Source organism: Columba livia, chromosome 4, assembly GCF_036013475.1.
Source record: "Columba livia isolate bColLiv1 breed racing homer chromosome 4, bColLiv1.pat.W.v2, whole genome shotgun sequence".
NCBI classification, from domain to species: Eukaryota; Metazoa; Chordata; class Aves; order Columbiformes; family Columbidae; genus Columba; species Columba livia.
The window spans coordinates 76,106,683-76,128,206 of record NC_088605.1 but is presented as its reverse complement, the minus strand read 5'-3'; the positions used below and the strand labels follow the sequence as shown (position 1 = coordinate 76,128,206).

General features: G+C 41.2%; 1 protein-coding gene across 2 annotated transcripts in view; it reads right to left on the bottom strand.

Annotated features, from left to right (window-relative positions):
- Window positions 1-7,861: 7,861 nt before the first annotated feature.
- The window catches only part of MMRN1 (multimerin 1), a 28,934-nt gene continuing 15,271 nt past the window's right edge, over window positions 7,862-21,524 (bottom strand). The window contains exons 4-8 of one of the 2 annotated variants that reach the window (XM_005498031.3): window positions 17,780-17,878; window positions 17,073-17,246; window positions 13,781-15,760; window positions 10,674-10,820; window positions 7,862-9,569 (exon numbers count right to left, since the gene is read on the bottom strand). In XM_005498031.3, coding sequence (XP_005498088.2) covers window positions 9,148-9,569; window positions 10,674-10,820; window positions 13,781-15,760; window positions 17,073-17,246; window positions 17,780-17,878 — 2,822 coding nt within the window. In that variant the 3' untranslated portion in view covers window positions 7,862-9,147. The remainder of the gene's footprint in view (window positions 9,570-10,673; window positions 10,821-13,780; window positions 15,761-17,072; window positions 17,247-17,779; window positions 17,879-21,524) is intronic. The other variant, XM_021289731.2, reaches the window with a different exon arrangement.

The following is a 21,524-nucleotide window of genomic DNA, read 5'->3' as shown; positions in this document are numbered from 1 at the left end:
AATTAAGTGGCTTGGTTGCTGCTCCCAGCTCTGGAAAAATGACAAAAGGAAAAAAAGAAATGAAAGAGCCACCACCTCAAACTGGTTTGCATTCAGCGGGGTGTCTTACCATTTGTGAGACCAGCAGATATCAGCCTGAATTGAAAAATGGAAAAGAAATGCTGTATCATAACATTAGCATCTCACATGCTAGATGGGAGCCTCACGCACCATGGCAGGAGCGGGCAGCCAGCAGTGGTTAAAATTCAGCGTTGGAATGAGTGCGGTTACGCTGCACGCACCAGCAGCGTATTTTGATTATAGAACTTAATTGTATCATAGATCAATGATAGTTTAATTTATGAGGATTGATTTTGTTAACTCAGGCAGTTCAAAAGGCACTGTTAAAGCTTCAGTTCATTTAACTGTATCTGACTTGAGCTTTGCTCGTGCTATCAGAAGATAAATGACTGTATATAAACTAACACCATCACCCCCTTATTTGTATATTTATTTCAGCATCTGTCACTAACTGTGAGTTACATTTAAATGCAAAGTGTTAGTTGGGCAGGATACAGCACAGGGCTTTGAATACTTAAGATGGAGCAACAAAAGCATCACGTGATTGTTTGCACATGTACACTTGCTGATTCTTTGGATGCTTTATTATTGCCATATCCCCGAATTTCATAATAGATAATTGTTGCCCTCCTATTAAATAGCAACAGGATAGTCATGAATACTGTGACAGAAGAAAAAAAACTATGAGCAAGTATGTTCAAGACGTGGTTTGACAACAATTTAGCAGCTGTGGTGCACAAACCTGACACCCAGTAAAGCAAACTGAATGTTACGTCTCACAAGGCTCTTTCTTGAAGGTCCAAATCGCAAAGCCAGGGTTTACACAAAAACCTTGATGTTTACTCAAAACTGATATTTCCCACCAATCTACCCCCCCCATTTCTATTTGTAATTTTCCAGTGTCTCCCCTGCTCTAGGTTTGATCTTGCTCACCAGCTGGACTTATTCCCCCTTCCTTGGGAAGATGTCAATCTGTTTGGAAGCATACCTTGAGCCAAGCTTCAGCCCTCTGGAAATCACACAGATCCCACAAATGTAACACACTTTATTTTACCATTCTTAGGAGGCATCTCACACTTCAGCTTGTAATTGTTGTTGTACATTCTCAATGTAGTTTCTCCTTTTCTCTCCCTCCTACTTCCATTTTCTGGTGATATTTCCAGGCTGGGATCCTGCTGGGCAGCCACCTGTCTGGTAGCAGAGAGCAGGAGGCTCTGGGGAACGGGATGTCACATTTATCTGCTTAGAGCTGAGTTGTGGTGGTGGCTGAAGCTCATCACAGCACCAGCACAAATATATTACGCTGGTAGCAACGTTACAAGTGTTTAAGGGGCTCAGATCCTGTAAGAGAGAGCAATGGAAAATCTGAAACAGCCACACCACTACCAGAGGAACATAAGTGAACTATTGACAGTGTCATTATACTCACCAGAGCACTCAAAAATTATTGCTATCCTTAAGAATCAAGTCGCTCATTCTAATCTTAATGGGAAAAACTGTTTTAGATGGTGTTGGTACAAAGGAAAGAGTGGCCAGACAAATCTAGATGCTTTGCTTTGGTTGTCCCTGGGCTTACGTCTTGATTTGTTACCCTTCTGTACACCTGCACAGTATCATAATTAACAAATTAGCTGCAGTAAATCCTGAATTTATTCCATATGGTCAGATAAAAGGACCATGCATGATAAAGATGCTTCGTTTGGAGGATTTTAGGTTTCTAGGAAAACCTGCACATTTGTGTAAAACTGACAACATACAAGTAAATCAGAGTGAGTTCCAAAGCAAAATGTCACTATTTTCTGAAAGATTCTGTCAGTTCGACAATCTGGATAGTTTTGCAGAGGAATTGGGCTCACAGCTCCTGGGACAGCAGGGGAGGCTTTGTGACTTTGAAATGTGCCATTCAGCTCTGCAGCTGCGGGGAGAATTAGTCTTGTAATGCAACAGCATGTGAAAATGAGGGGATTGTTTTAAAGGGTTGCAACTGTTTCTGTGAAAGCATTTTTGTATCTATGTACTTGAGCAAAGCCTCTTTGAATTTTCAAGTGTTTAGCTTCAAATGTTTCGGGGACTCCAGAGGAATACGCAGTTTCAAGCTCACTGTTTGAAATGCCGTGACAAATAGTCCCGCTCCAACAAGAAAGTATCTGACATCAAAGCAATCCCAGGAGGAGAGGGAAACAGAATCAGTCAATGTATTTTAAATTACTTTTCACAATCAAAATGTATAAAGCAGTGTATGACACCAGATTAGGAGACAGGGTTTCTGTAGTTACCAGTAAGCGTAGCTTTACTGAAGTTAGTTTTTATGCTGAGAGATGTAAGATTGTCTCATTTTTCTTTGTCTCTGCCTGTTTGTGGCACTTTCTGGCTCCATGTGACACGCACCATGTAGAAATTGTTCCTGTTCCCACCACTCTCGAGCCAGGTGTCCCCAAATCATGCAGGAAAACCCAGGCTAGTGGGGTGGAAACTGCAATTGTCACAGAATGTGACACAGAAGGGGACACATCTGCAGAGAAGTGGAGAAGGGAAAACTATTCAGGTGCAGCCTCAAAGGGAAAATTCCTCAAAAAGGAGAGTATGTTCACAGACCAGACTCTAAACAAGCTCATGGGAACTCACTCGTGTTAGTAAAATTCATAAGACAAAATGGATCAGAGATCACACAGCACGCACCTTTATAACCAAGTACGGAGCTGTGCTGAGGTGGTAAGGAAAGATGACGTTCCCAAGGCAATTCCTTTTACCCTCCTGGATTACAGGAGTAATAGGATATGAAAGCAAATTCTCACGCATTTGATAGATAAACCAGTGCATCATCAGCATAACAATGATGGTGGGAATTACATTGCATGCTGCACAAGCTCAGGGTGTAAAAACTGAGCCCTCGGGAGATTTCACAGTGTGTTGGGAGTGAACCGGCAGGAAATCAAAAGCAGGTTAAGAGCATGAAACTGTATGGGATTCACTACAGAAATATTGAAATACTGCAGAAGTATTGACCGCTTGAGTGCTGTGAGCAGCTCTGTCAGGTTTGGGAGCCAGGTCCAACACCATCAGCACTTGCAGCATGCTGTTGTCAGCACAGGAGCACACGGCTGGTGCTGGAACTGCAGATGATAGTCAGCGTGCTGGGCAAAGATCAAAACCCAAGCAAAAATTCCTCATTAAAGTTGTTAGCTGGGAAGCGGCTTCACAACCAAGCTGTTGTCACCAGCACTTTTGAAAATAATTGTGGGAAGAAAAGTAGCACATTGGACAGTGATGGAAGATGACTCCAAAGCAGTCCATTGACCACCAACCACCATTATTTTAGTCACTAGTTGAGAAACAAGAGCTCTCCAGCTTACAAAGACAGCAGCACCACTGCTTGTAGGCAGCACTCCATGGTGAGATCAGTGATGCACCCCAATGCTCAGTGGCTTGGGAACAAGGTCCCAGCACCCACTAGTTGGGGTCACACACTTCAGAGATGCCAAGCAGGCGTTGCTGTTCATAGTGATCACACTGGATGCAAGATTTGAGGTGCATGGTCATATTTGAGAGTGGCCTGAAGGTGAAAAGGAGCAAGAAAACTCAGCTTGAGCAGGAGCCTGGCTCTTCACCTCTCAATGCTGTCGAGGGCTTCTACTTCTCCGACACTTCAATTTCTTACATGCCTGCTGTAAATGTTAATTTCCTTCTGTCAAACACATTGCTCTTTTCAATATCACTGCAGTAAAGTACATATTGCTCCATATAGCTCTATTCCATCAGACAGCGGGAGTGACACACATGCAGTTTGGTATTTATTCATTGCTATAACTACCTAAGCCTGAGATTTGAAAACTTTGCCATGCTAATATGATCCCTGGCACTGATGTCTGTGTACAGGAAGAACCGTCTACCTCCCTGCTACAAGTAAAATTCAATTAGCACAACTAAAGGGCTACAAAACCAACTCCCCAGTTTTAGCTTCCCTCAATACATATTGAAAAATCATTGGCCATTTTTTGCTATGATTTTTTTAGGTCTATCTTGGGATTTTTTAACTGCAAAATGTAACCTCATTACTTCCTTAAACAATTCTTTTTGAAATATTTATCACAAATTTGATGGAGTGGTTCTCAGTTAGATAAGGATTCAATTTTTTTCCATGGTAAATTATCACAAAAGTGTATTCAAATCTGCATGCAGCTGACATCAAGCCACGTTTGCTGGATTAAAAAAACAACTCGCAGCCTTTTTAATATGTGCTTGTAAAGTACATCAAACAGGCAAAAGGGCAAAAATTTACTTGATGCTTTGCTGTGTACAAACAAGGCCCATGTTATGTCCCTGGCTCATGCATCTGTGCCTTTCCTTCTCCATTATTTAAGCACCTGAACTTCCTTTGGGGAAAACAGCCACATGTACTAGTTATGTCAAAGTCCAAACCTCTGCAAACAAGCCAAGCCCACAGCCCGATGGTAGAGTGGCCCCAGATCTGCGTGTTCTGCTCGAGAAGCTGGGAGTTCCTCACAGCTCTCATTATATTTCTGTTTAGCTCACACAAATGATTCAGCTTGTCAAGGGATGACCTTTAGCTCCTTTTGGTCAAGACAATCTGTCTTTAACACATTGTCGATGGCGTTCTAGTTTCCTTTACTGCCTTTTAACATCTAGTGAGATCTTTCTCCTTTTCTTGTAAGTAGAGTTTCTGCTTTTCCAGAATTAAATGTATTCTAATAGTGTGGACCTATTAGCAGGCTGTAGCAATGCCCAGATGTTGGGGACAAGGTAACAGAGTGACCAACTTAGACCCTAGAAATTATATTTGAGGTCTACTGTGTTCTTTGAGATTGTGTCTAAATGGTGAGCCTGAAAATTGCCTCCTGCTTGTATAAGCTGGTAATGGCACTTTCTTTGTCGGGAAGCAATTGTAAACCATTTTCTCACGTGTATTTTTTCACTTTGGTAAGTAGCAATAAGTAGCCTAGCAATGGATGGCTGAACTTCTTGTTTGTTTGTTTGCTTGTTTGTTCCAAGGCAGTTTACAGAGGAGTCAGAGTAGTCAGAAATGAGGTTATTTCTCTGTCTAAATGTGTCCATCATTTCAGTATTGTTTTTTAATGGTCACTGTTCCTGACTTTGCTATGAGAAAGGAAGGAAGGATGCTCTAGCAAATACGTAGTGACAAATCCATGATTTCCCTTGAGACATATAAGTCTTCACCACCAAATATCCGTGTGAATGTGAGACATACTGGTATCCAATAATGGGTTCAAAGAGTTTTCAAAAGGCTTTTGGTGTTTATAAAGAACTTCAGATCATTTGTACGGTATCTCCCAACTCCTGCGGATCCCAATAGCAAGATTTCTGGAAGCACTTGTACACTGTTTGCAAACAGCCATGGGCTGTTTTAGCTGCAACTTGCATTTTCTAAGATAAGAATCTTCAACAGCAACCACTAGGATAAATATTGTCAGCAACACTCCAGTTTGTTTACTGTAACATGTGAATGCAGAAGACAGTTTTCAGTGAGCAGCCACCACAGATCCGGAGGGTGGGAAGGTCGTTCCAAGCCAGTGTGTTGGTTGTAACATATCTAGAGCTGGTGAGCAGCTTGCTGATCAGGTTTTCTTACCAAGCACTCGAGACTGGAGCCCCATCTAAAGCGAGCATCTCATTCTATCTCGCTCTTGACAACGCTCCTGCCATCACTGCTGTCACAAAAATAGAGAAGAGCGGCTTTGCAGGGAGAAAATGACTTCTACTGTATATTTGAAAAACAAAGTGGTGATAAATACTTGTACTACTAATAGAACTCTACTGAAAACGTAATTACAGCAGGAAGAATTAGTACAAAAACTTCTCCCACAATAACTAAAGTAGATTCCTTCTGCTTTTGATAAGGCTCTAGCATGGGAACAGGAGCCCAGGGCTCAGGCTTTCCAGCAGACACCTGAGCGCAGACAGATGTGTGAATGAATCAAATCAGAACCGGGTCTACATGACCTTGCTAACCCTGTTACACATCTGATGGCCTGAAGGGGTTAATGAAATCCACAGAGCTGCTGGGCAATAGTTCCTGCAGCGCAGCATCAGCCACCAGTGGAAGATGTATAAAGCCACGGTAATAATTCTTTATCCATTGGAAATGTCAAAAGTGTTGGTTTTGTTTTTGTTTTTTCTTCTTTTGTTTTGGATTGTTTTGCACTCTGCTGCTCACCTACCTGAATTTAACTGCTTGGAAGATTCAGCTTTGCAATTGTCTCAATGCGCTTGTTATCCCACCGTCAAAGGTACTTAATTATCAGATACCTGCTGATTTTGGTGGGGTTTAGCCGCAGCATTGCTTCTAATAGATGCTTTCAGGTCAATACCCGAATTCAGAAATAGTGGCTTTCTTCCTGCTTGCTGTCAATGTAAATGAAATTATCTTGGAGGAAAAAAAAAGATAATTGAACAAAAATATCAAAGATGTACAGAGAGACAGCAACACCCATCAGTCAGCATCAGGCAGGCGCGTGTTAATGGGGAAGTCTGGTGTGAGCTGGAGCTGAGCAGGATTGTGCTGGGTGTTCAGCTGGGAAAGGCACATGAGGAAAAGAAAGTGCACATCTCAGCATGAATGCAAAGTGTGCGAGGGGCTGGGGAACGCGCTCAGCAATAACTTGGCTGGTGTAGGTGAGGAAATGATAATGCAAGCTCCAGAGTAAATTGGATGGGCTTGTCAAAGCCCTACCAGACAAAATGTTGCCATGGTTATTGAGTCACCCAACTAAAGAGAACACGGCTCGCTCTGAAGTACAAAGGCCAGGAAGGCTTTGTGGTCCCTCACCAGGGCTGTGGGGAGAGATGAACGTCCAGATTTGCTGCTTGCTGTCATTAGGGAATGCAAATCAGAGCCTGCAATGAAAGCAGAGGGTGACCAGGAGCCTCGGGAACCACCTCTCCTGGTTGATGTGTGAAATGTTCTCCTGGGAGCTCAGGCTGATTGCTCTCTATTCTGCATAATGGCTAGGCCGATTTTATTGATCCTCAGTTATTTTTCAATATTCTTTGCTTCGTTAGACCAGGCAACCCAGGTACATAGTCACAGGCCCATAAATAAGCCTCAGTGGCCAACGCAAACCCATCTTCAGGATGAAGAATCTGCATTTTAGCTTTTAACAATAGATGAAGCCAGTTATACTTAGTTTTAGTACATCCGAGGAAAGATTAGAATGGATTTTTGCACAGTAGAAAAATGAGTATACACTTATTATATATTTTAAATATTATTTCTTCCATGTTTTAAAAAAATGCAATGAGAATTAGCTTCAGACATAGAAAGTATCAGGCTACCAGGGGAAAACAACGTCTGTGAGGATGAGGACCCAGCTTGAAGAATTTAGTGACAAGGACAGAAAGGCCGAGAAAGTCACATTAAAACAGCGATGCAGTCTCTGGTGGGTCATTTGAATTTCATCTGCAGAGTAATTTTCACGCCATTTAGCCATAGGCACAGCAGGAATAAAGAGGACTAAACACATTAAAATACCAAATCGTACAAGGAGGGATTGGGGCTTGTGGTCATTATATTTGATAAAATTCAATGATATGGTAGGCTGACTTAGTGTCATATCAAAGATTGAGTGTTTACAGAAAAATATGGTATGCAACAGGAGAAGGGGCTGTAGCACACTCATTTGGCTTTCATGGTGCATTAAGAATCCATCGAGTACGAAGAAGAAAAGATTTCTGGCCTAAAAAACACCCACAAAACCCAGAAAACAAACAAACCAACCCAAACACACATGGTAAGGGATGCAGTGAAGGGAACAAGCCTGGTCGGTGGCATTAATTGGTGAAGATGTTTATTTTTTCAGCTGGGAGGATAAGGACAGGGAAGGAGACAAACACACAGAGCCGTAAAACCTGATCAATTAGTGTTAACAGAAATAATAACCAGAAACAAAGCTGGCCAGTTGCACCAGCTGATGAAACAGCAAGAAACTGCAGCAACCCAGCACTTTGCAACCAATAAGGATGTAAACCTGAGGTTTATATTTTTCAGGCAGTCATAACATGAACTAAAAATACTTTTTAAAAAAATTGGATCGGTGCTTGGAAATCGTATTCTGGTTTATACAGACTGAAGTTCATTTCATCTTGCCTCGCTAGGTAGTGAATATAATGCAGAAATAAACCAGATCATAGAGTTCTAGAGCTCAACCTTAGAAAGGACTACTAGAATTACCATATAAACTTGTGTACTATTTAAGCAAAACTTCACATGCTAAAATCAATGTGAAGCCAATATAACCACAGAATCAATGTCCTGAGTTGGAAGGGACCCACAAGGGTCATCAAGTCCAACTCCTGTCCCTGAGCAACCACGTTTGCTCAAAAAACATATCACACCTAAGGAGATGTTGCTTCAACATATTCAACTCCACCAAATCCATTATAATGTTTTTGCCATGACTGCTAAAATTCAGCATGTTATTTCTAATCTGAATATATCAACATGCAGGTTCTAAATAGTTCCTCTTGTTTTTTTTCTAAATAAAAACCCAGTATGTTATCGTACTGGTTACATAAAAAATCATGAATCAATTAAACACTGACATATAAAGGCGTGTGGTGGATAACATCAAGTAAAGCCAAAAAGAAATGTATTTTCTTCCAGACAGAATACATACATGATTACCGCTTGATAGAATAAGACCCAGCATCTGCCTCATCAAAATCTATCCATCACCTTTGGTGTGTATGCGAGTTAGAAAGGAATGATCAACACCAGCTCTGATTTATCTTGAGAACTGATTCTCAGCTACCTTTTCTAAGTATGTTCATGCAATAAATGTAGAACATCATCAGCTTCATGCTTCCAGTCATGCTTATAGAGAGAAGATGCTTCTTTTTCCCCCATTCCAAGCCTGGGGGCTCTCTTGGCAGTTGTCTACTCGCCTACAACCAAGCAACTTCTTGGAGAACCATAACTTCAAATGCCACCACGCTCGTTACTCTGAGAAACTTAATGCTGCTAAAGAAATGAAGTGTTTAAAAGCGAAGACAAATTCACATGCAGGTTGCTGTTTACTATATTTACTACTGTTTACTACATTTAGGACTGGCTTAGGTACGATACAACAAGTAACCACTAAATGTAGTTACTGGTGGATACTTGGCTGGTATGGAGCCAGTTGCCAGTCTGAGCCAGACTTCCTGACCATAATTTAACTCTAATAACGCATTTCCAGCAATTACTCTGTCAGTGTACTTGTTACTATTAATATTCTCAGCCTGGAAAGTGAGTTTGTCTACTCCATCAACGACCAGATAGCCTGAGGCACGTGGACTAAACGATTCAATGGTATATTCAAAAACATAGACCCCCAGATACGGAACGTGGAACTTCCCGGTTGCTGGGGCAAATGAAGCTCCGTAGTTGACGTCTAGATTATTAAATTTGATGGTTCCTGGAGTTGTCATTCCATACGTATGAGAGGCAAAAAAAGCCACCATTGGTGCATATCTGTATGATCCTCTTGAAAAATCTGGAAAGGAATAAACGACAATTTCAAGTCACGTTACATTGTATAAAGGCAGTTTGGGCCTGCCAGAAGATCACAAGCAGCTTTTCTAAAGTCACATCATCCAGTAGATTGAGCAACTGAAATACAGCATTTCTGCAAAAACACAGAGATTTTCTGTATTGCATAAAAAGCAGTTTCCTTCACAATTAGTGCTAGGTGGATCCACAAAAGAATAATCTTAGAAACAGCAAGGGAGCTTATGTTTGTCTATACTACATTATCATTACGGGAGCTGCTATTTTTCTTTGCTTTCTTTCTCATCCTGTCCCCCCATGAAGTTTTTGCCACCCCAGGATCTCTTTCATTGTTCATCTGTGTGTGCTGAAGCCAGAATTTTCTCCACAAACCTTAGGCAAACACTGGAAAGGCTTAGCTCTCCTGACGTGAAATGAAGGAAGGAAAGTATATGTTTTCCTCTTCCAGCAGAGCCCACACGCTATGATTCCCTGCCACTGTACAAATTATTTTATTCACTATTCATATGCTGTCATGAGTGAGAATCAGCCAAATGGCTGCTGAAAGCTGCGTATAATTCACATTCCATGTGGCCTGGATGTAAATTATTTTTATTTCTGAAGTGAATAAGCAGAGTTTCCACTTTTATTTTAAAACATCTTTCAAGGGCTGCATCCTTTGCTGATGAAAATCACAGACATGCCTAAAATGACTCCTTGCGGCCATAGTCCCACAAATTATGGTAGCTACACGTATTTATAGTGCATTTATGGCTGTGCTGAAGCTGGTATTCCCCAATGACCTGATTTTACCCCCCACCTCGAAATCCACGATGCCGTGTTCAGTGCATCTCTTGCACACCCTCCCACCCAGCCATTATGGCTGGTCCCAGCCCAATTTCATCCCATTGCCTGGTTGTATTAAAGAAAAAGATTATGAGCCACCCATGGGAATTGATGTCTTCAGTACCAAAGCACAGGCCACTACTACTTGAGCTGGCACTCATTAAAGTGAAATGTGAGACCTTTGACTGGCAAATGCTCTCTAATGAGGCCCTGGGGCAGAGGCCCCATACCGCTACCATATTGCACTACTAAATTCTTGACTTACCAATACTCAGAGAGTTGTCGTTCGTCAGCTTTGTACTGCAGTTGACTCCTCCGAAAGGGTGGCGACAAGCGCAAATGAAGCCCTCTCTGTCGTTGATGCAGGTTCCTCCATTCTGGCATGGGGCACTGACACAAGCTGAGTATTGCTCTGCGATAGAGAGGGAGGAAAACCAGCCACCTCAGTTGCAATGCCATTACAGCGGCGCTTCCCAAGTGTTCAGTGTTTTAGAAAGCTTCTTTGTCCATTCGTAAAGATGTTGGAATTTCTGCTCAGACCGTGTGTGAAGGCCAAATTGAGATCCCATCCAGGCTGTTCAGACCCTTTGCTAGTCCAGCCTCCCTCTTTGCATACCCCCAGCTAACCTCCAAGATACAGAATTACCTATAAATGCTGAGTTCCGTTTGTCTCAGGGGGTGTAGTACGTGTATTAAGATGAGAGATATTAGAAATCTAACTTATTTAGAGCATTTCACTCAACAAACATCATGAGAACCATAAAAAGTTTGAGATATCTGTCCAAATGTGATTGTACAGTCCAACAGACCCTTGTCTCCAAAATACCAACCTTTCCTTGCTTGTTTCTTCCCTCCTGTCCTCCTTTGTTTAATGACCTCCCTCTCTGTGACATGAATGTAAAGCCAGAAAATCCTGGATACAACCAAGCATTAGAAAATTCTCCTTCTGCTGTTCCTTACACAAGTCTTTCCACAATAATCTAAAGCAGGCTGGCTCAGTCTCCTCCTTCCCTTCTTTTACAGTAGCCCTCAGATACTGCAGCAAACCAAAACAAGTGGAAATCAGGCGGTCTGCAATCATGCGATTAAATAAATAAGTTGGATCAGGTAATTAATCTTTACTAAGAATGGGAATGTGCCAAAAGGCTTGGAACCGACCATGCAGCAGGAGCCCTTCAGAAACAAACAGCAAAACTTGGAAGAGGCAATATTGACATATCCAAGTTTATTTCCTTTTGGTGAAATAAAAGAAACAGGTCTTTTCCTCCTGGTTCAGGCAAATCTGTCCCTTGGTTTGGTTTCACTAGTACAGGCACAGAAGGGTGCTCTTTTTGCACAGAGCACACCAAAGCACAGATTTTGGTCCTGTTGGTGTAGAGGTCGGACTGGCCTGTCTATGAGATGACTCGCCCAGATATGTCACAAACACTACAGGACAGTGTGGCTGCTGGTGATGAAAGACCTTAAATGCTATCCAAACCACTCCCAGTACTTGTTCTTGCCCATAAATAACTCAATTCCAGGATATCTACTGAGATTCTTGTAAAAATTTGTAAAAATTTCATATTGCAAGCTATGCAAAGTATACAAAGAGGCATTTTGCAGAGCAGCCCCCCATGTATGAACTGGTGAGATCACATCCAGCTGTGACAGAAATCTGTCAGTCCAGCATCACTGAGCTCTGAGACAGTAGCTACTGAGTGTAATCATATAATGTGTTGTCATAGCAGTTTGGGGGGAAGAACATTCAGGCCACATTAAAAATTAAACATTGCTGTGAAAAATTCTGAACACAAAGCATTCCCAAGCCATACATTTTTCCTTCCTCTTGCTTTGGTCAAATACAAATACCTTTCAGGTGATTAACCTTTTCTTGGCCAGGCACTGTGAGCAGAGCTCTGGAAAGAGAACTCCATACAGTCCTGTGATAGTAAAGCTAGACTGGTGGGTGTGAACTGAAAAAACCCTTTTATGAAAGGGTCTGCTTATTGCCAGGGAAATGCTGAAGTGGATCTTCACATCAATATTTCAATAATGCCCATAGTGACTTTCAGATTCGCACCCAGCCATTTCACAGGCTGCAAACCATCTCTGTAAGAAATCTCAGTTCGGCGAGCAGAGTGCTGAAGCACATTGTGTAGCGCCACTTGAATTTCACAGTATCACGGTATGTTTGGGATTGGAAGGGACCTCAAAAGATCAATTTCCAATGGTGCAGCCTATATACTTGAAAACACAACAGTAATTTTCACAGAAAACAATGTCCATCCCATAATGACCGAAATAAAGCAATTTAGGACTGTCATGACTGGGGTCACAGCACAGGCAGCTGGACATGAGGAAATAACGTTTTTCCTCAGATAACGGTTTTGCCGCACACTTAATTGAAGTTATTTTTCACTTGTATTTACCCAGCATTGACATATTTACCAAGTGTGAAAGGAAAGCAGAAAAGGAAGGAAAACAGCTGATTGTGCTGGCTGTATCGTATTCCCAAAATACAAGAGCTTTGTTTAAGAACACGGCAGCCTCTCTGCTAATTGGCCTCTCCTTATCATAAACAAGAAGGACATCCAAGAAACAGGAAAAAGATCACAAAAAGGGAAATGATATTGAGATTGAGACTAGTGTTTTAAATTGATGAGTAAAAGGAAGTTTATAAGTCAAATTAAAGGCTAACATTACAGCTGTGAGTAGCAAAGAATAAAGTGAATGCAGTTGCTATTTACATCCAGTATGGCAGGAGTGTGGAGAGCCAGTTAATGCTGAGTTTTGCTGCTCTTCAGGAGGGGAAGCAGCCAGAAGCTCTTTTGGGAAATAGCTTGCCATTGCTGTACAAACATCTTCAAACTAATCATGAGCTCTGTCAGGATCTACTGGGGTGTTGTTTAGAAGCAAATCAAATATTTAGCAACTTAATGGTCTCCTTATGGAAAGAAGTGACTCCAGTGAGTCAATTCGGTAATGTCTGAACAGGAAATAACTTAACAACATTTTCTCAATATTTAGTTATCAATTACTGTCTCTCTGGAAGCCCTGGGAGATTTTGAATAAACTGTCAGGTGTGTTCAAAAGGTCAGGTTCTCAGATGAGTGTGTGTGCATGCACATGTGTCTTAAACTGATCAGATGTGAATTTATCAAGGAAAATGAAATGGAGCTTCTAGATGCCTTCGTGCAGAGTCTCCTCACAAGGAAAAGAAATTCTCTTGTAAGGAAGAAGCTCAAGAAACCTCAGGTTCCCCTGAAACGCTCTTTATGGCAGACTGAGGACTTGTTATTCACCCTCAGCCAACCTCTGCCACCTCAGCTCACAATGGTTACATACCTGTATTACAAACCCCCTCATTTTTAGTAGAGTAAAATGCATTACCTGAATCTATAGTATTATCCACGTTTCTCTGACTTCGGCTTGCCAGGCTCACGGTGACATTTGCTGCTCCTTTTTTCACTGGGGCTGATTTCTTTAAAACTGGTTTCACTTGCTTCTGAGATTTGGTGATGTTATTCATTGCACTTGCCACCGATATGTCAACGTGCTGGGTTAAATTTGTCAAGATAGTTCCTGCTTTTATTTCAAGCACAGATTCAACAAGCTCTTGGAGGCCTCTCTGCAGCAGGGGGATATCTGGCTGAGCAAGTTTAATTAGCACAGGTATACTGGCGTTCACTTTTTGGATGCTGCTGTTGGTTTCCTGACACAGCCCCCAGGCCTCGTGAGCCGTCTTGTTCACAACTGGAATGGTGTTTGAGAAACGGATCGACTTGGCTTCCAGGGCCTTGATCCTGGAACTCAGCGTCTGGAGCTGAAGTGAGACCATTTGTTCTTTCTCTGTCGAGGCAGCTTTGTTTTTCTTCAGTGAGACACAGTTGTTTGCCAAAAACTTAGAGATTTTTGACTCCACGTTCAGAAGACGAACCTCATGGTCCTTGGCTTCCTCCAGAGAGTCCAATAGTTTTTCTTCCAGGCGGCCAATATCTTGTTGTTGATTGTCCACTTTCAACGATGTATCATTTAAAATAGAGAAAAGTCTTCTGAAATTGTGAAGGATAATTTTGTCAGACTCATCATATGGAAGATCAGAAAGGGATGGCACTACTTGTGAAGTTAATTCATGCTTGTTCCTAAGGACCAGCATCTGGAGGGATTCATTCAGCTGTTGGAACTGGGGAATGAAAGCCAGGAGGCTGCCCAGTTTCTCAGCTCCGCCACAGCAGACTTCAGTTTCATTTCTTAGAACATGCAGCATATCTTTCAGTACGTAGTTATCTCGAATAGAATCAATAGCGCTGTTTAGTACTATCATGGTCTTGTTTAATCCATCCTCTATTTCCATGGAGCATTCATTAACACGGCTCTCAAACAGCTCCTGATAAGCCTGAGATTCATTTTTAAGTCCTTCCTGAGTTTTGGAAAGTTCCTCAATTACAGAACTCATTCTGTTAATGGAAGTAGTGAGGTTTTCAAGCTTCTCGTTGATTTCTTCAGCTTTGATTTGCTGTTCATATTCTGAAGTCAAACTAAAAGGTATCCCTTGTTCAATCAGGGGTTGCAGGATCTCCATGTCATAGCACAAATCGTTAATTTGTTCATTCATTTTGTCCACCTTGTTGTCCAATGGAAGGAGCAGGTCAGAGACACTTTTGTTTAGGACAAGCATGTTCTCCTGGGTTGCTGCCAGCTGAGTTTGGAAGTCCCTTCTGTTCTCTGACAACATGTCATCGCAGACTCCCAGAACAGAGTCTCTCTGAATTTCCAGTGCAATGCTGAGATTGCTGATCTTGCTGTCTTGGACTCTTAAGTCATCATAGATCTGCAGCACCATCATGCCGTGTTTCTTTACTGTCTCATGCAGTGTGACCATGTACTCTGTAACATTGGACTCGGTGACTTTATCTGCTGAAGGGATGTCCTGGCTTGAAGACCGTTCAGCTGCTAACAGTTGTTCGTGAGCATCTTTCATTTCAGTGAGAGTCCTGTTTAAAGATTCATAATAAATGACACTTCTTGACTGTTGATGCTGCAAGTTATCTTCCAAGGATCTCTGTTTTTCCTGTAAAGCTTTCATAGGCTTGTCACAAGTGAGGGTCATTTCCTCTTTCATCTGTACCATATGGCTCTTCAACTCCAGAATGTCAAGTTTTGTTGGCCCACTGTCTATCTCCTGAGCAAATTTTTGTTGGGTTTCATTCAGATGCTTGATGGATTCTTTTGTATTTTCAAGATCCTCTGACAAACTAGACACAGTCTTAAAAATCTGAGCCATGTTCTCTTGCATTTCATCTTGAAATACTTTAAAGTGTTCCCTGACAATGCCTTTGATTAATTCATTAATACTTCTGGATTTGAGACCTTTGGGGAAAAGGAGAAATATGGAAAAAATCAAACCAATTGTGTTAGCAACATCTTTTTCCAGAGTGGGAGCAAATACAGTGCTGTACAGAAGTGAAACACATGTCCCTGCCCCAATTTACCCATCCATACAGAAAAATCTAAAACCGAGGAATGCAGAGGATGGCTAATAGTGTCTGACAACTCATCCCTGCACATTTTAATTAGCACAGGATGCAGCAAAACACCTCTTGGAATAGCATGAAAATGACAGCTAGAACAAGTGGAATACTAAAAAGAATGAAGAAAAAGCAAAAGGGAAATAGGATATATTCAAAGAGAAATGAAATGTGTGCCCAAGGGTCAAGAATGCCATCTAGCAATATGTGGAGAGGTGAAAGCAGGTCACTGAGTGAGATGGGATAAATGTGATCCAGGGTAGAAGAGAGCCATCTAGCATGCAACAAGAGCAACTCAGGAGACAGACGAGGACTGAAAATACGATAAATAGGACAATACTTGGTAAATTCAAGAGAGATACACAAGCACTTATTGTTTCATTTAGTTTTATCTCCATGGAAGGAGCTCCAGTTCCCTCTTTCTATTTTTAAACAATAGAAAAGTCTTTTGGATTCCAAAGTGTAAAACACAAACACTTTGGGGAAAACCCTTGAAAAATGAGGAAACCATTGCATATCAAAGAAATGAACGCTTAGGTCCCAATCTGTTTGTTAAGCACCATTTGCATTAATAGTTGAGTAACAAACAGATGTTGTGGCAGAGTCACAAAGAATAGGTGTGCAATTCTACTGGTGAGGGCCTGCCCGGCCTCCTGATCCCTGGCCGTGTTCTTCTCATCTGCCGACCATGAATACAGAATATGAGCAGGGGCAGATTATTCAGCAGGACATTTGCCATGTTATAAATATAACCACCATGGAAATCCTTATACATTTCCCCTGTATATGTGAATTATGTACTAAAGAATATTACTTGCACTTAGTAGCAGAGCAAATACTACCTCCTTTAGCAGCTGTGAGATAAAGAAACAAAACATATAAGAATATTTGCAGAAGCTCCAATTAACTGAAAATGCCTTGATAGTGGCTTAAGTTACTATGTAGACAATGTAAATTTTTTTTGTGGCTATAAAAGACACCATAACAAATGTCAAAAGAAACAAATCCTTCTATTATGAAATGAAACTAAAAAAAGAGAATTCTCCCTATAAATGTTGAACAATAGAATAGGCAAGTCTATTAATGTTTTTAGCATTTCTTTTTTTCTGTCACCTTTAACTGGGTGAGTGATTACATTCATTTATTTGTCCTACCTTTTAGGAAAGACTGGAAGTCTCTGCCCTTATCTTCATTGATTTTGCCTTCCAGAGACGAAAGCATCTTGCTCACATCATTCATCGCAGCCGCAATGTTGTCAACCTTCTTCTGTAGGAAAGCCAGTTTCATCTCCTGGCTGCTAATCTTCTCGTTCAGTTTTTGTGTAAGTGCTTGGTCAGAAAACAAAATGAGAAGAAAAAAATAGCGTTAAAACATTGTGACAGGGAACAAAAGAAAGTGTCCTTAACTTCAGAGACATCAGCTGAAAGCCAGGTGAAAAGTTCCTGAATTTTTAGTCTTGAGTGAATCAATTAACATCACTCCATTTTCTTTTACGACCAATGCTGGTCTACATTACTCCTAGATTGGGCTTGGGGTTATTTTGGCTGTGTGGGTTTTTTTTTCCTTTTGTTTGTTTTCCTTTTAATTCATCTATTCTACTTGATAATATAACAGTTTAAGTATTTTTCTGCAGAATGACTTCCCTGTTTTCAGTTCAGTCACAAGTCACTCTATAAATGCTGAGCCACTGGTGCCTTTACATTCCGTTTCTTTTGCCTATCAGAGAATCATACTGCTGGGAACCAACAGTTCGTGCAGGTGCCTCCAGCAGACAGGGACTTTTCTCAGCTCGTTTTTGCAGTGCTCTCAGAGTCACATAGTGAGTGATGGGCTGGAGGTGACCGTCATTCCAACAGCTGACCTGGCTCACCGGGGTCCTGAGCAGCTCCCGGTGTCCTCTCACCCACAGTTGTGCTGCTTTCAGCCTGGTTGCTGTGCATAAGTGACCTTTGTTCTTGAGCTGAAAGAGGGAGAAAAAGGAAAGGATGTGAGTGAAACACTGAGCATGGCAATCAGGATTCCACAACAATTGCTTTCCCTAATCTACACCAACTTTACCAACAGTTGGTGAATCATCTGCAGTGATTTTTGGTGTCTGCTTAGTCCACATGGTGTGGGACCACAGTGAAGAAGCCAGTGAACAGCTTTAGAAATGGCTTTGAGACTGGCGGTGGTTGGTGTTAACACTGAAATGCCAAAACCTGCCCTATAACAAACAGACCTTTGAAATCTCCAGGGCTAAATATTCTAGAGGAACATTTTAAATCAGTATAAAACATCAGTACAAAGACAATGCAAAGATTGTCGGCTGTAAAATTAATGCTTTTTTTATAGCTACAAAATTAGTCGGCTTTGTTGAAACAGATTTTTGACAGATAACACAAATCTTCAGCCATGGAAATTTCCCCACTAAAGGCAGTTGTGATATTATATTGTTCCAGCACCTACAAAGTAAAAACTATTTCAAAACATAATCAAATTCCAACAAACGTCATCTGAGATTTGCAACTGGTATATACATTAAAAAAAACTTCACAAAGCTGATAAGTTTGTAAATATTTTCTCTGGCCGTGGCAGATGAGATTTTCTATGCTTGTTTTACACCTCAGCCCAAAGATCCCAAAGCAATTTGCAAAAAGCTAGACATTATTATTATTTCAGTAATACAGTTGAGGAAACAGAGTTCCAGAAAAGTCAAGCGCCTTGACTCACAAAAAGTACCGAACAACCCATGGAGCTGGGAACTGAACTCAAATTTCCACCTTCCCGACTCATTTCTCTAAGCACTGGGCTTAACTGTGTTGCTTTCATTTAATTATTGTTTAAAATAACGAAATACATACAAAGTAGGTTGTAAACTTGCTGGTCTAAACTCATACCAATTTTTATGTGCTTCCTCAGTTCATGAAGCATTTTGAAGCCGACATTGTTCCAGCTGGAACACATCTACAGGATGCCTTTTATATAGCTCTGATGGGATTTCCAGTCTTCAGTACAGCACAAGCAGAATAACTTGGGTATGGTGACATTATTTTCCAGCTCAAATACTAAAAACTAGTCCGGCCATAATGTGAGTTTCCAAGGAAACACGATAAAATGCTGAATTGAGAAATCCCCTATGTTTCATTAGCCTCTTGGCAGTATATATGAGCATCGATAGATTACATTTAAGCATGATATAAGGTGTCTGAGGCTGTAAATTAAGCAGTGGGAGGTAAGAATTAGGACAGGAACTCAAAAGAAATGATCATACGGACTGAAAGTTTGATAGAAATTATTGAAATTGGTTGATAAGAAATACAAAATCCTCAAATAGTTATAATTTCAATAGCTTCTTTTATCTTTCTGTGGCATGGTTATTGACAGGAGTTAAATACTTGCATTCAGCCAAATTCATTACACAGGATTTATCGGGCTGTGATGTGATGATATTATCTATGACAAGGGAGTCAGTTACTTGCCCATGATAAAGACCCACTGATCGATGTCCTTTTATTCTTTCATTTACCGATCTTTCTGTTGCTCTAAATGTATTCACTGCTACTGTTACTGCTATGGACACCAGATTTTTTCTTTTAATACCATCCATCTTATCCCTTCCAATTTTATTCAATTTTAGACTTTCAAGGATATATATTTATTGCTGTGTGCCTGTTTACTAATGCTTTAAACTGCTCAGATAACTTAAGCTCTGTAAGAAACAGGACATAATATTACTCCGCTGGAACAAACGTGTAACGGAGCAAGGCAACAGTGCATGGTAATGCTTCTAAAAGCAGCAAGGACTGCAGCCACAAAACTCACCCAGAGACAACGCCTCATATTGTACAGTTATTACATTTCATCACTGTAAGGAAAGGCAGCATTAGAAAATCAGGGTTTTCATTTGTGAAAACAAATTCAAAGGAGTCATTTGCAATATATATTCTCCTATACCATCTTTCCAGTGCGGCTCCATCCTTTTCCAAAGGAACCACTCTGACACATCATATGGTGATCAAGCCTTATGTGCTCCTTGGTCCCACACCTGTGATTCCCCATCCCAGATGCTGAAAGGCAGCAGATGTGACGGGAGCACCAGGCAAACTCCAATACATAAACTCCTTAGGCTGGAAAGAGCCATCAAATGATTCGTGTTTGAGACCTTTACAAATTGGACATGTTATGATCTGTTTAAGCTAAAAACATCAAATATAAACTAAAAATCTGACTTCTAGACCCACCTTATAGTGCCATTTACAATAAGAAAGCAACACCAACAAGGAAAAATAAAAAAAGCAGCATTTCAAAATGCTGAGCAATAAGGAACAATTCCAGCTTCTCAAGGAGCTTCAGCACTTCTGAATATCAGGTGACACACATAGGAATCAAACATTAGGCTCCTATCATTGAATATACTAACCTAGATGTATAATTTATTGTCCCATGTATTTTTAAACACAGGGTGCAAAATCATTTCAAGGAATATTAAAAATATGGAAATCGTGTCTTTTTCTCCCGATATATTTTTGATGAAGTGGGAGTTGCTGAAGGGAAATCCCTGCGGGGAGTTGGGGAGTTTCCGCCCCATTCCCCATGTTCCAAGGTGAATTAATCGCTACCTTTTGTGTGTGCAGCTCACCCCATGCAGAGCGGCGCGCTGGCTCCTGTGCAGAACATTTTACAGCCATCTGCTGGAGAAATGACATCGCTGCTGTGCAGGAGAATTCAGCACTGACAATGGTTGTGGCACCGTCAGCAACTCCGAAACCAGCGCCTTGCTCTCAACCACAGCCAGGGACAACAGAAACTCATTCATACACAGTAAGTCATCCGAGCCTCGCTCCTCAGTAAAGGTGAATTCAAACACAGCATGATCAATATTTGAACCTTCTAGCTCTTGAAATCGCTCACGACACATAATAGAGTGTTCAAGGACCATGTGTGCATGAGCTAACAGGGGTTTCTTCCCCTCAGACATTGCTACACGCACGTTGTTTTCTCCAGCTTCAGGGTGAAAAGTTAAAAAAAAGCTGCATGTAGTAAAAATCACGCAATGAACGTGGCGACTCAGAAATTACAAGCCCTTTCATTTTAGTGGTTTTTCTCCCAGTTAAGCATTAGATATTCCCACCCCCCTAAAAAAAAAATTATGTTGAATTCTCTATACTGCATTGTTTCCTGAGACTTGTGAGAAGTTACATATACATATTTCCCTTCTTAAAAAGTTTTTTGTTAAGTTGCATTGCCCATGCTGGACTAGGATCCATGTCTTAACCAATTCAGTCATGTGTTGCCACATGGGAGGTAAAGTCAGAAACAATGACCTGAACATGTGTCTTATCAGAGGCTCTTCTGTCTCACTCACCACACATTACCTTGAGAGCAGTTACAAGGAGACCACCAAATACAGGTTACAGATGTCTAGTAATAACTATCAGATGGTGACAAGTGTTTCCTCCTGCCCAGACTGTGAGACTGAAATAGCTGTGCATGATTTCACTTGGTTTGAGGAAGATGCTAAACCAGAAGGCGTTTTGAATTAGCATTTGCTACAGGCAACCCACATCACACTACCAGTGCCTTCCCAGGATCTAAAACATATTGCCAGAACTCCCCAGTTCCCT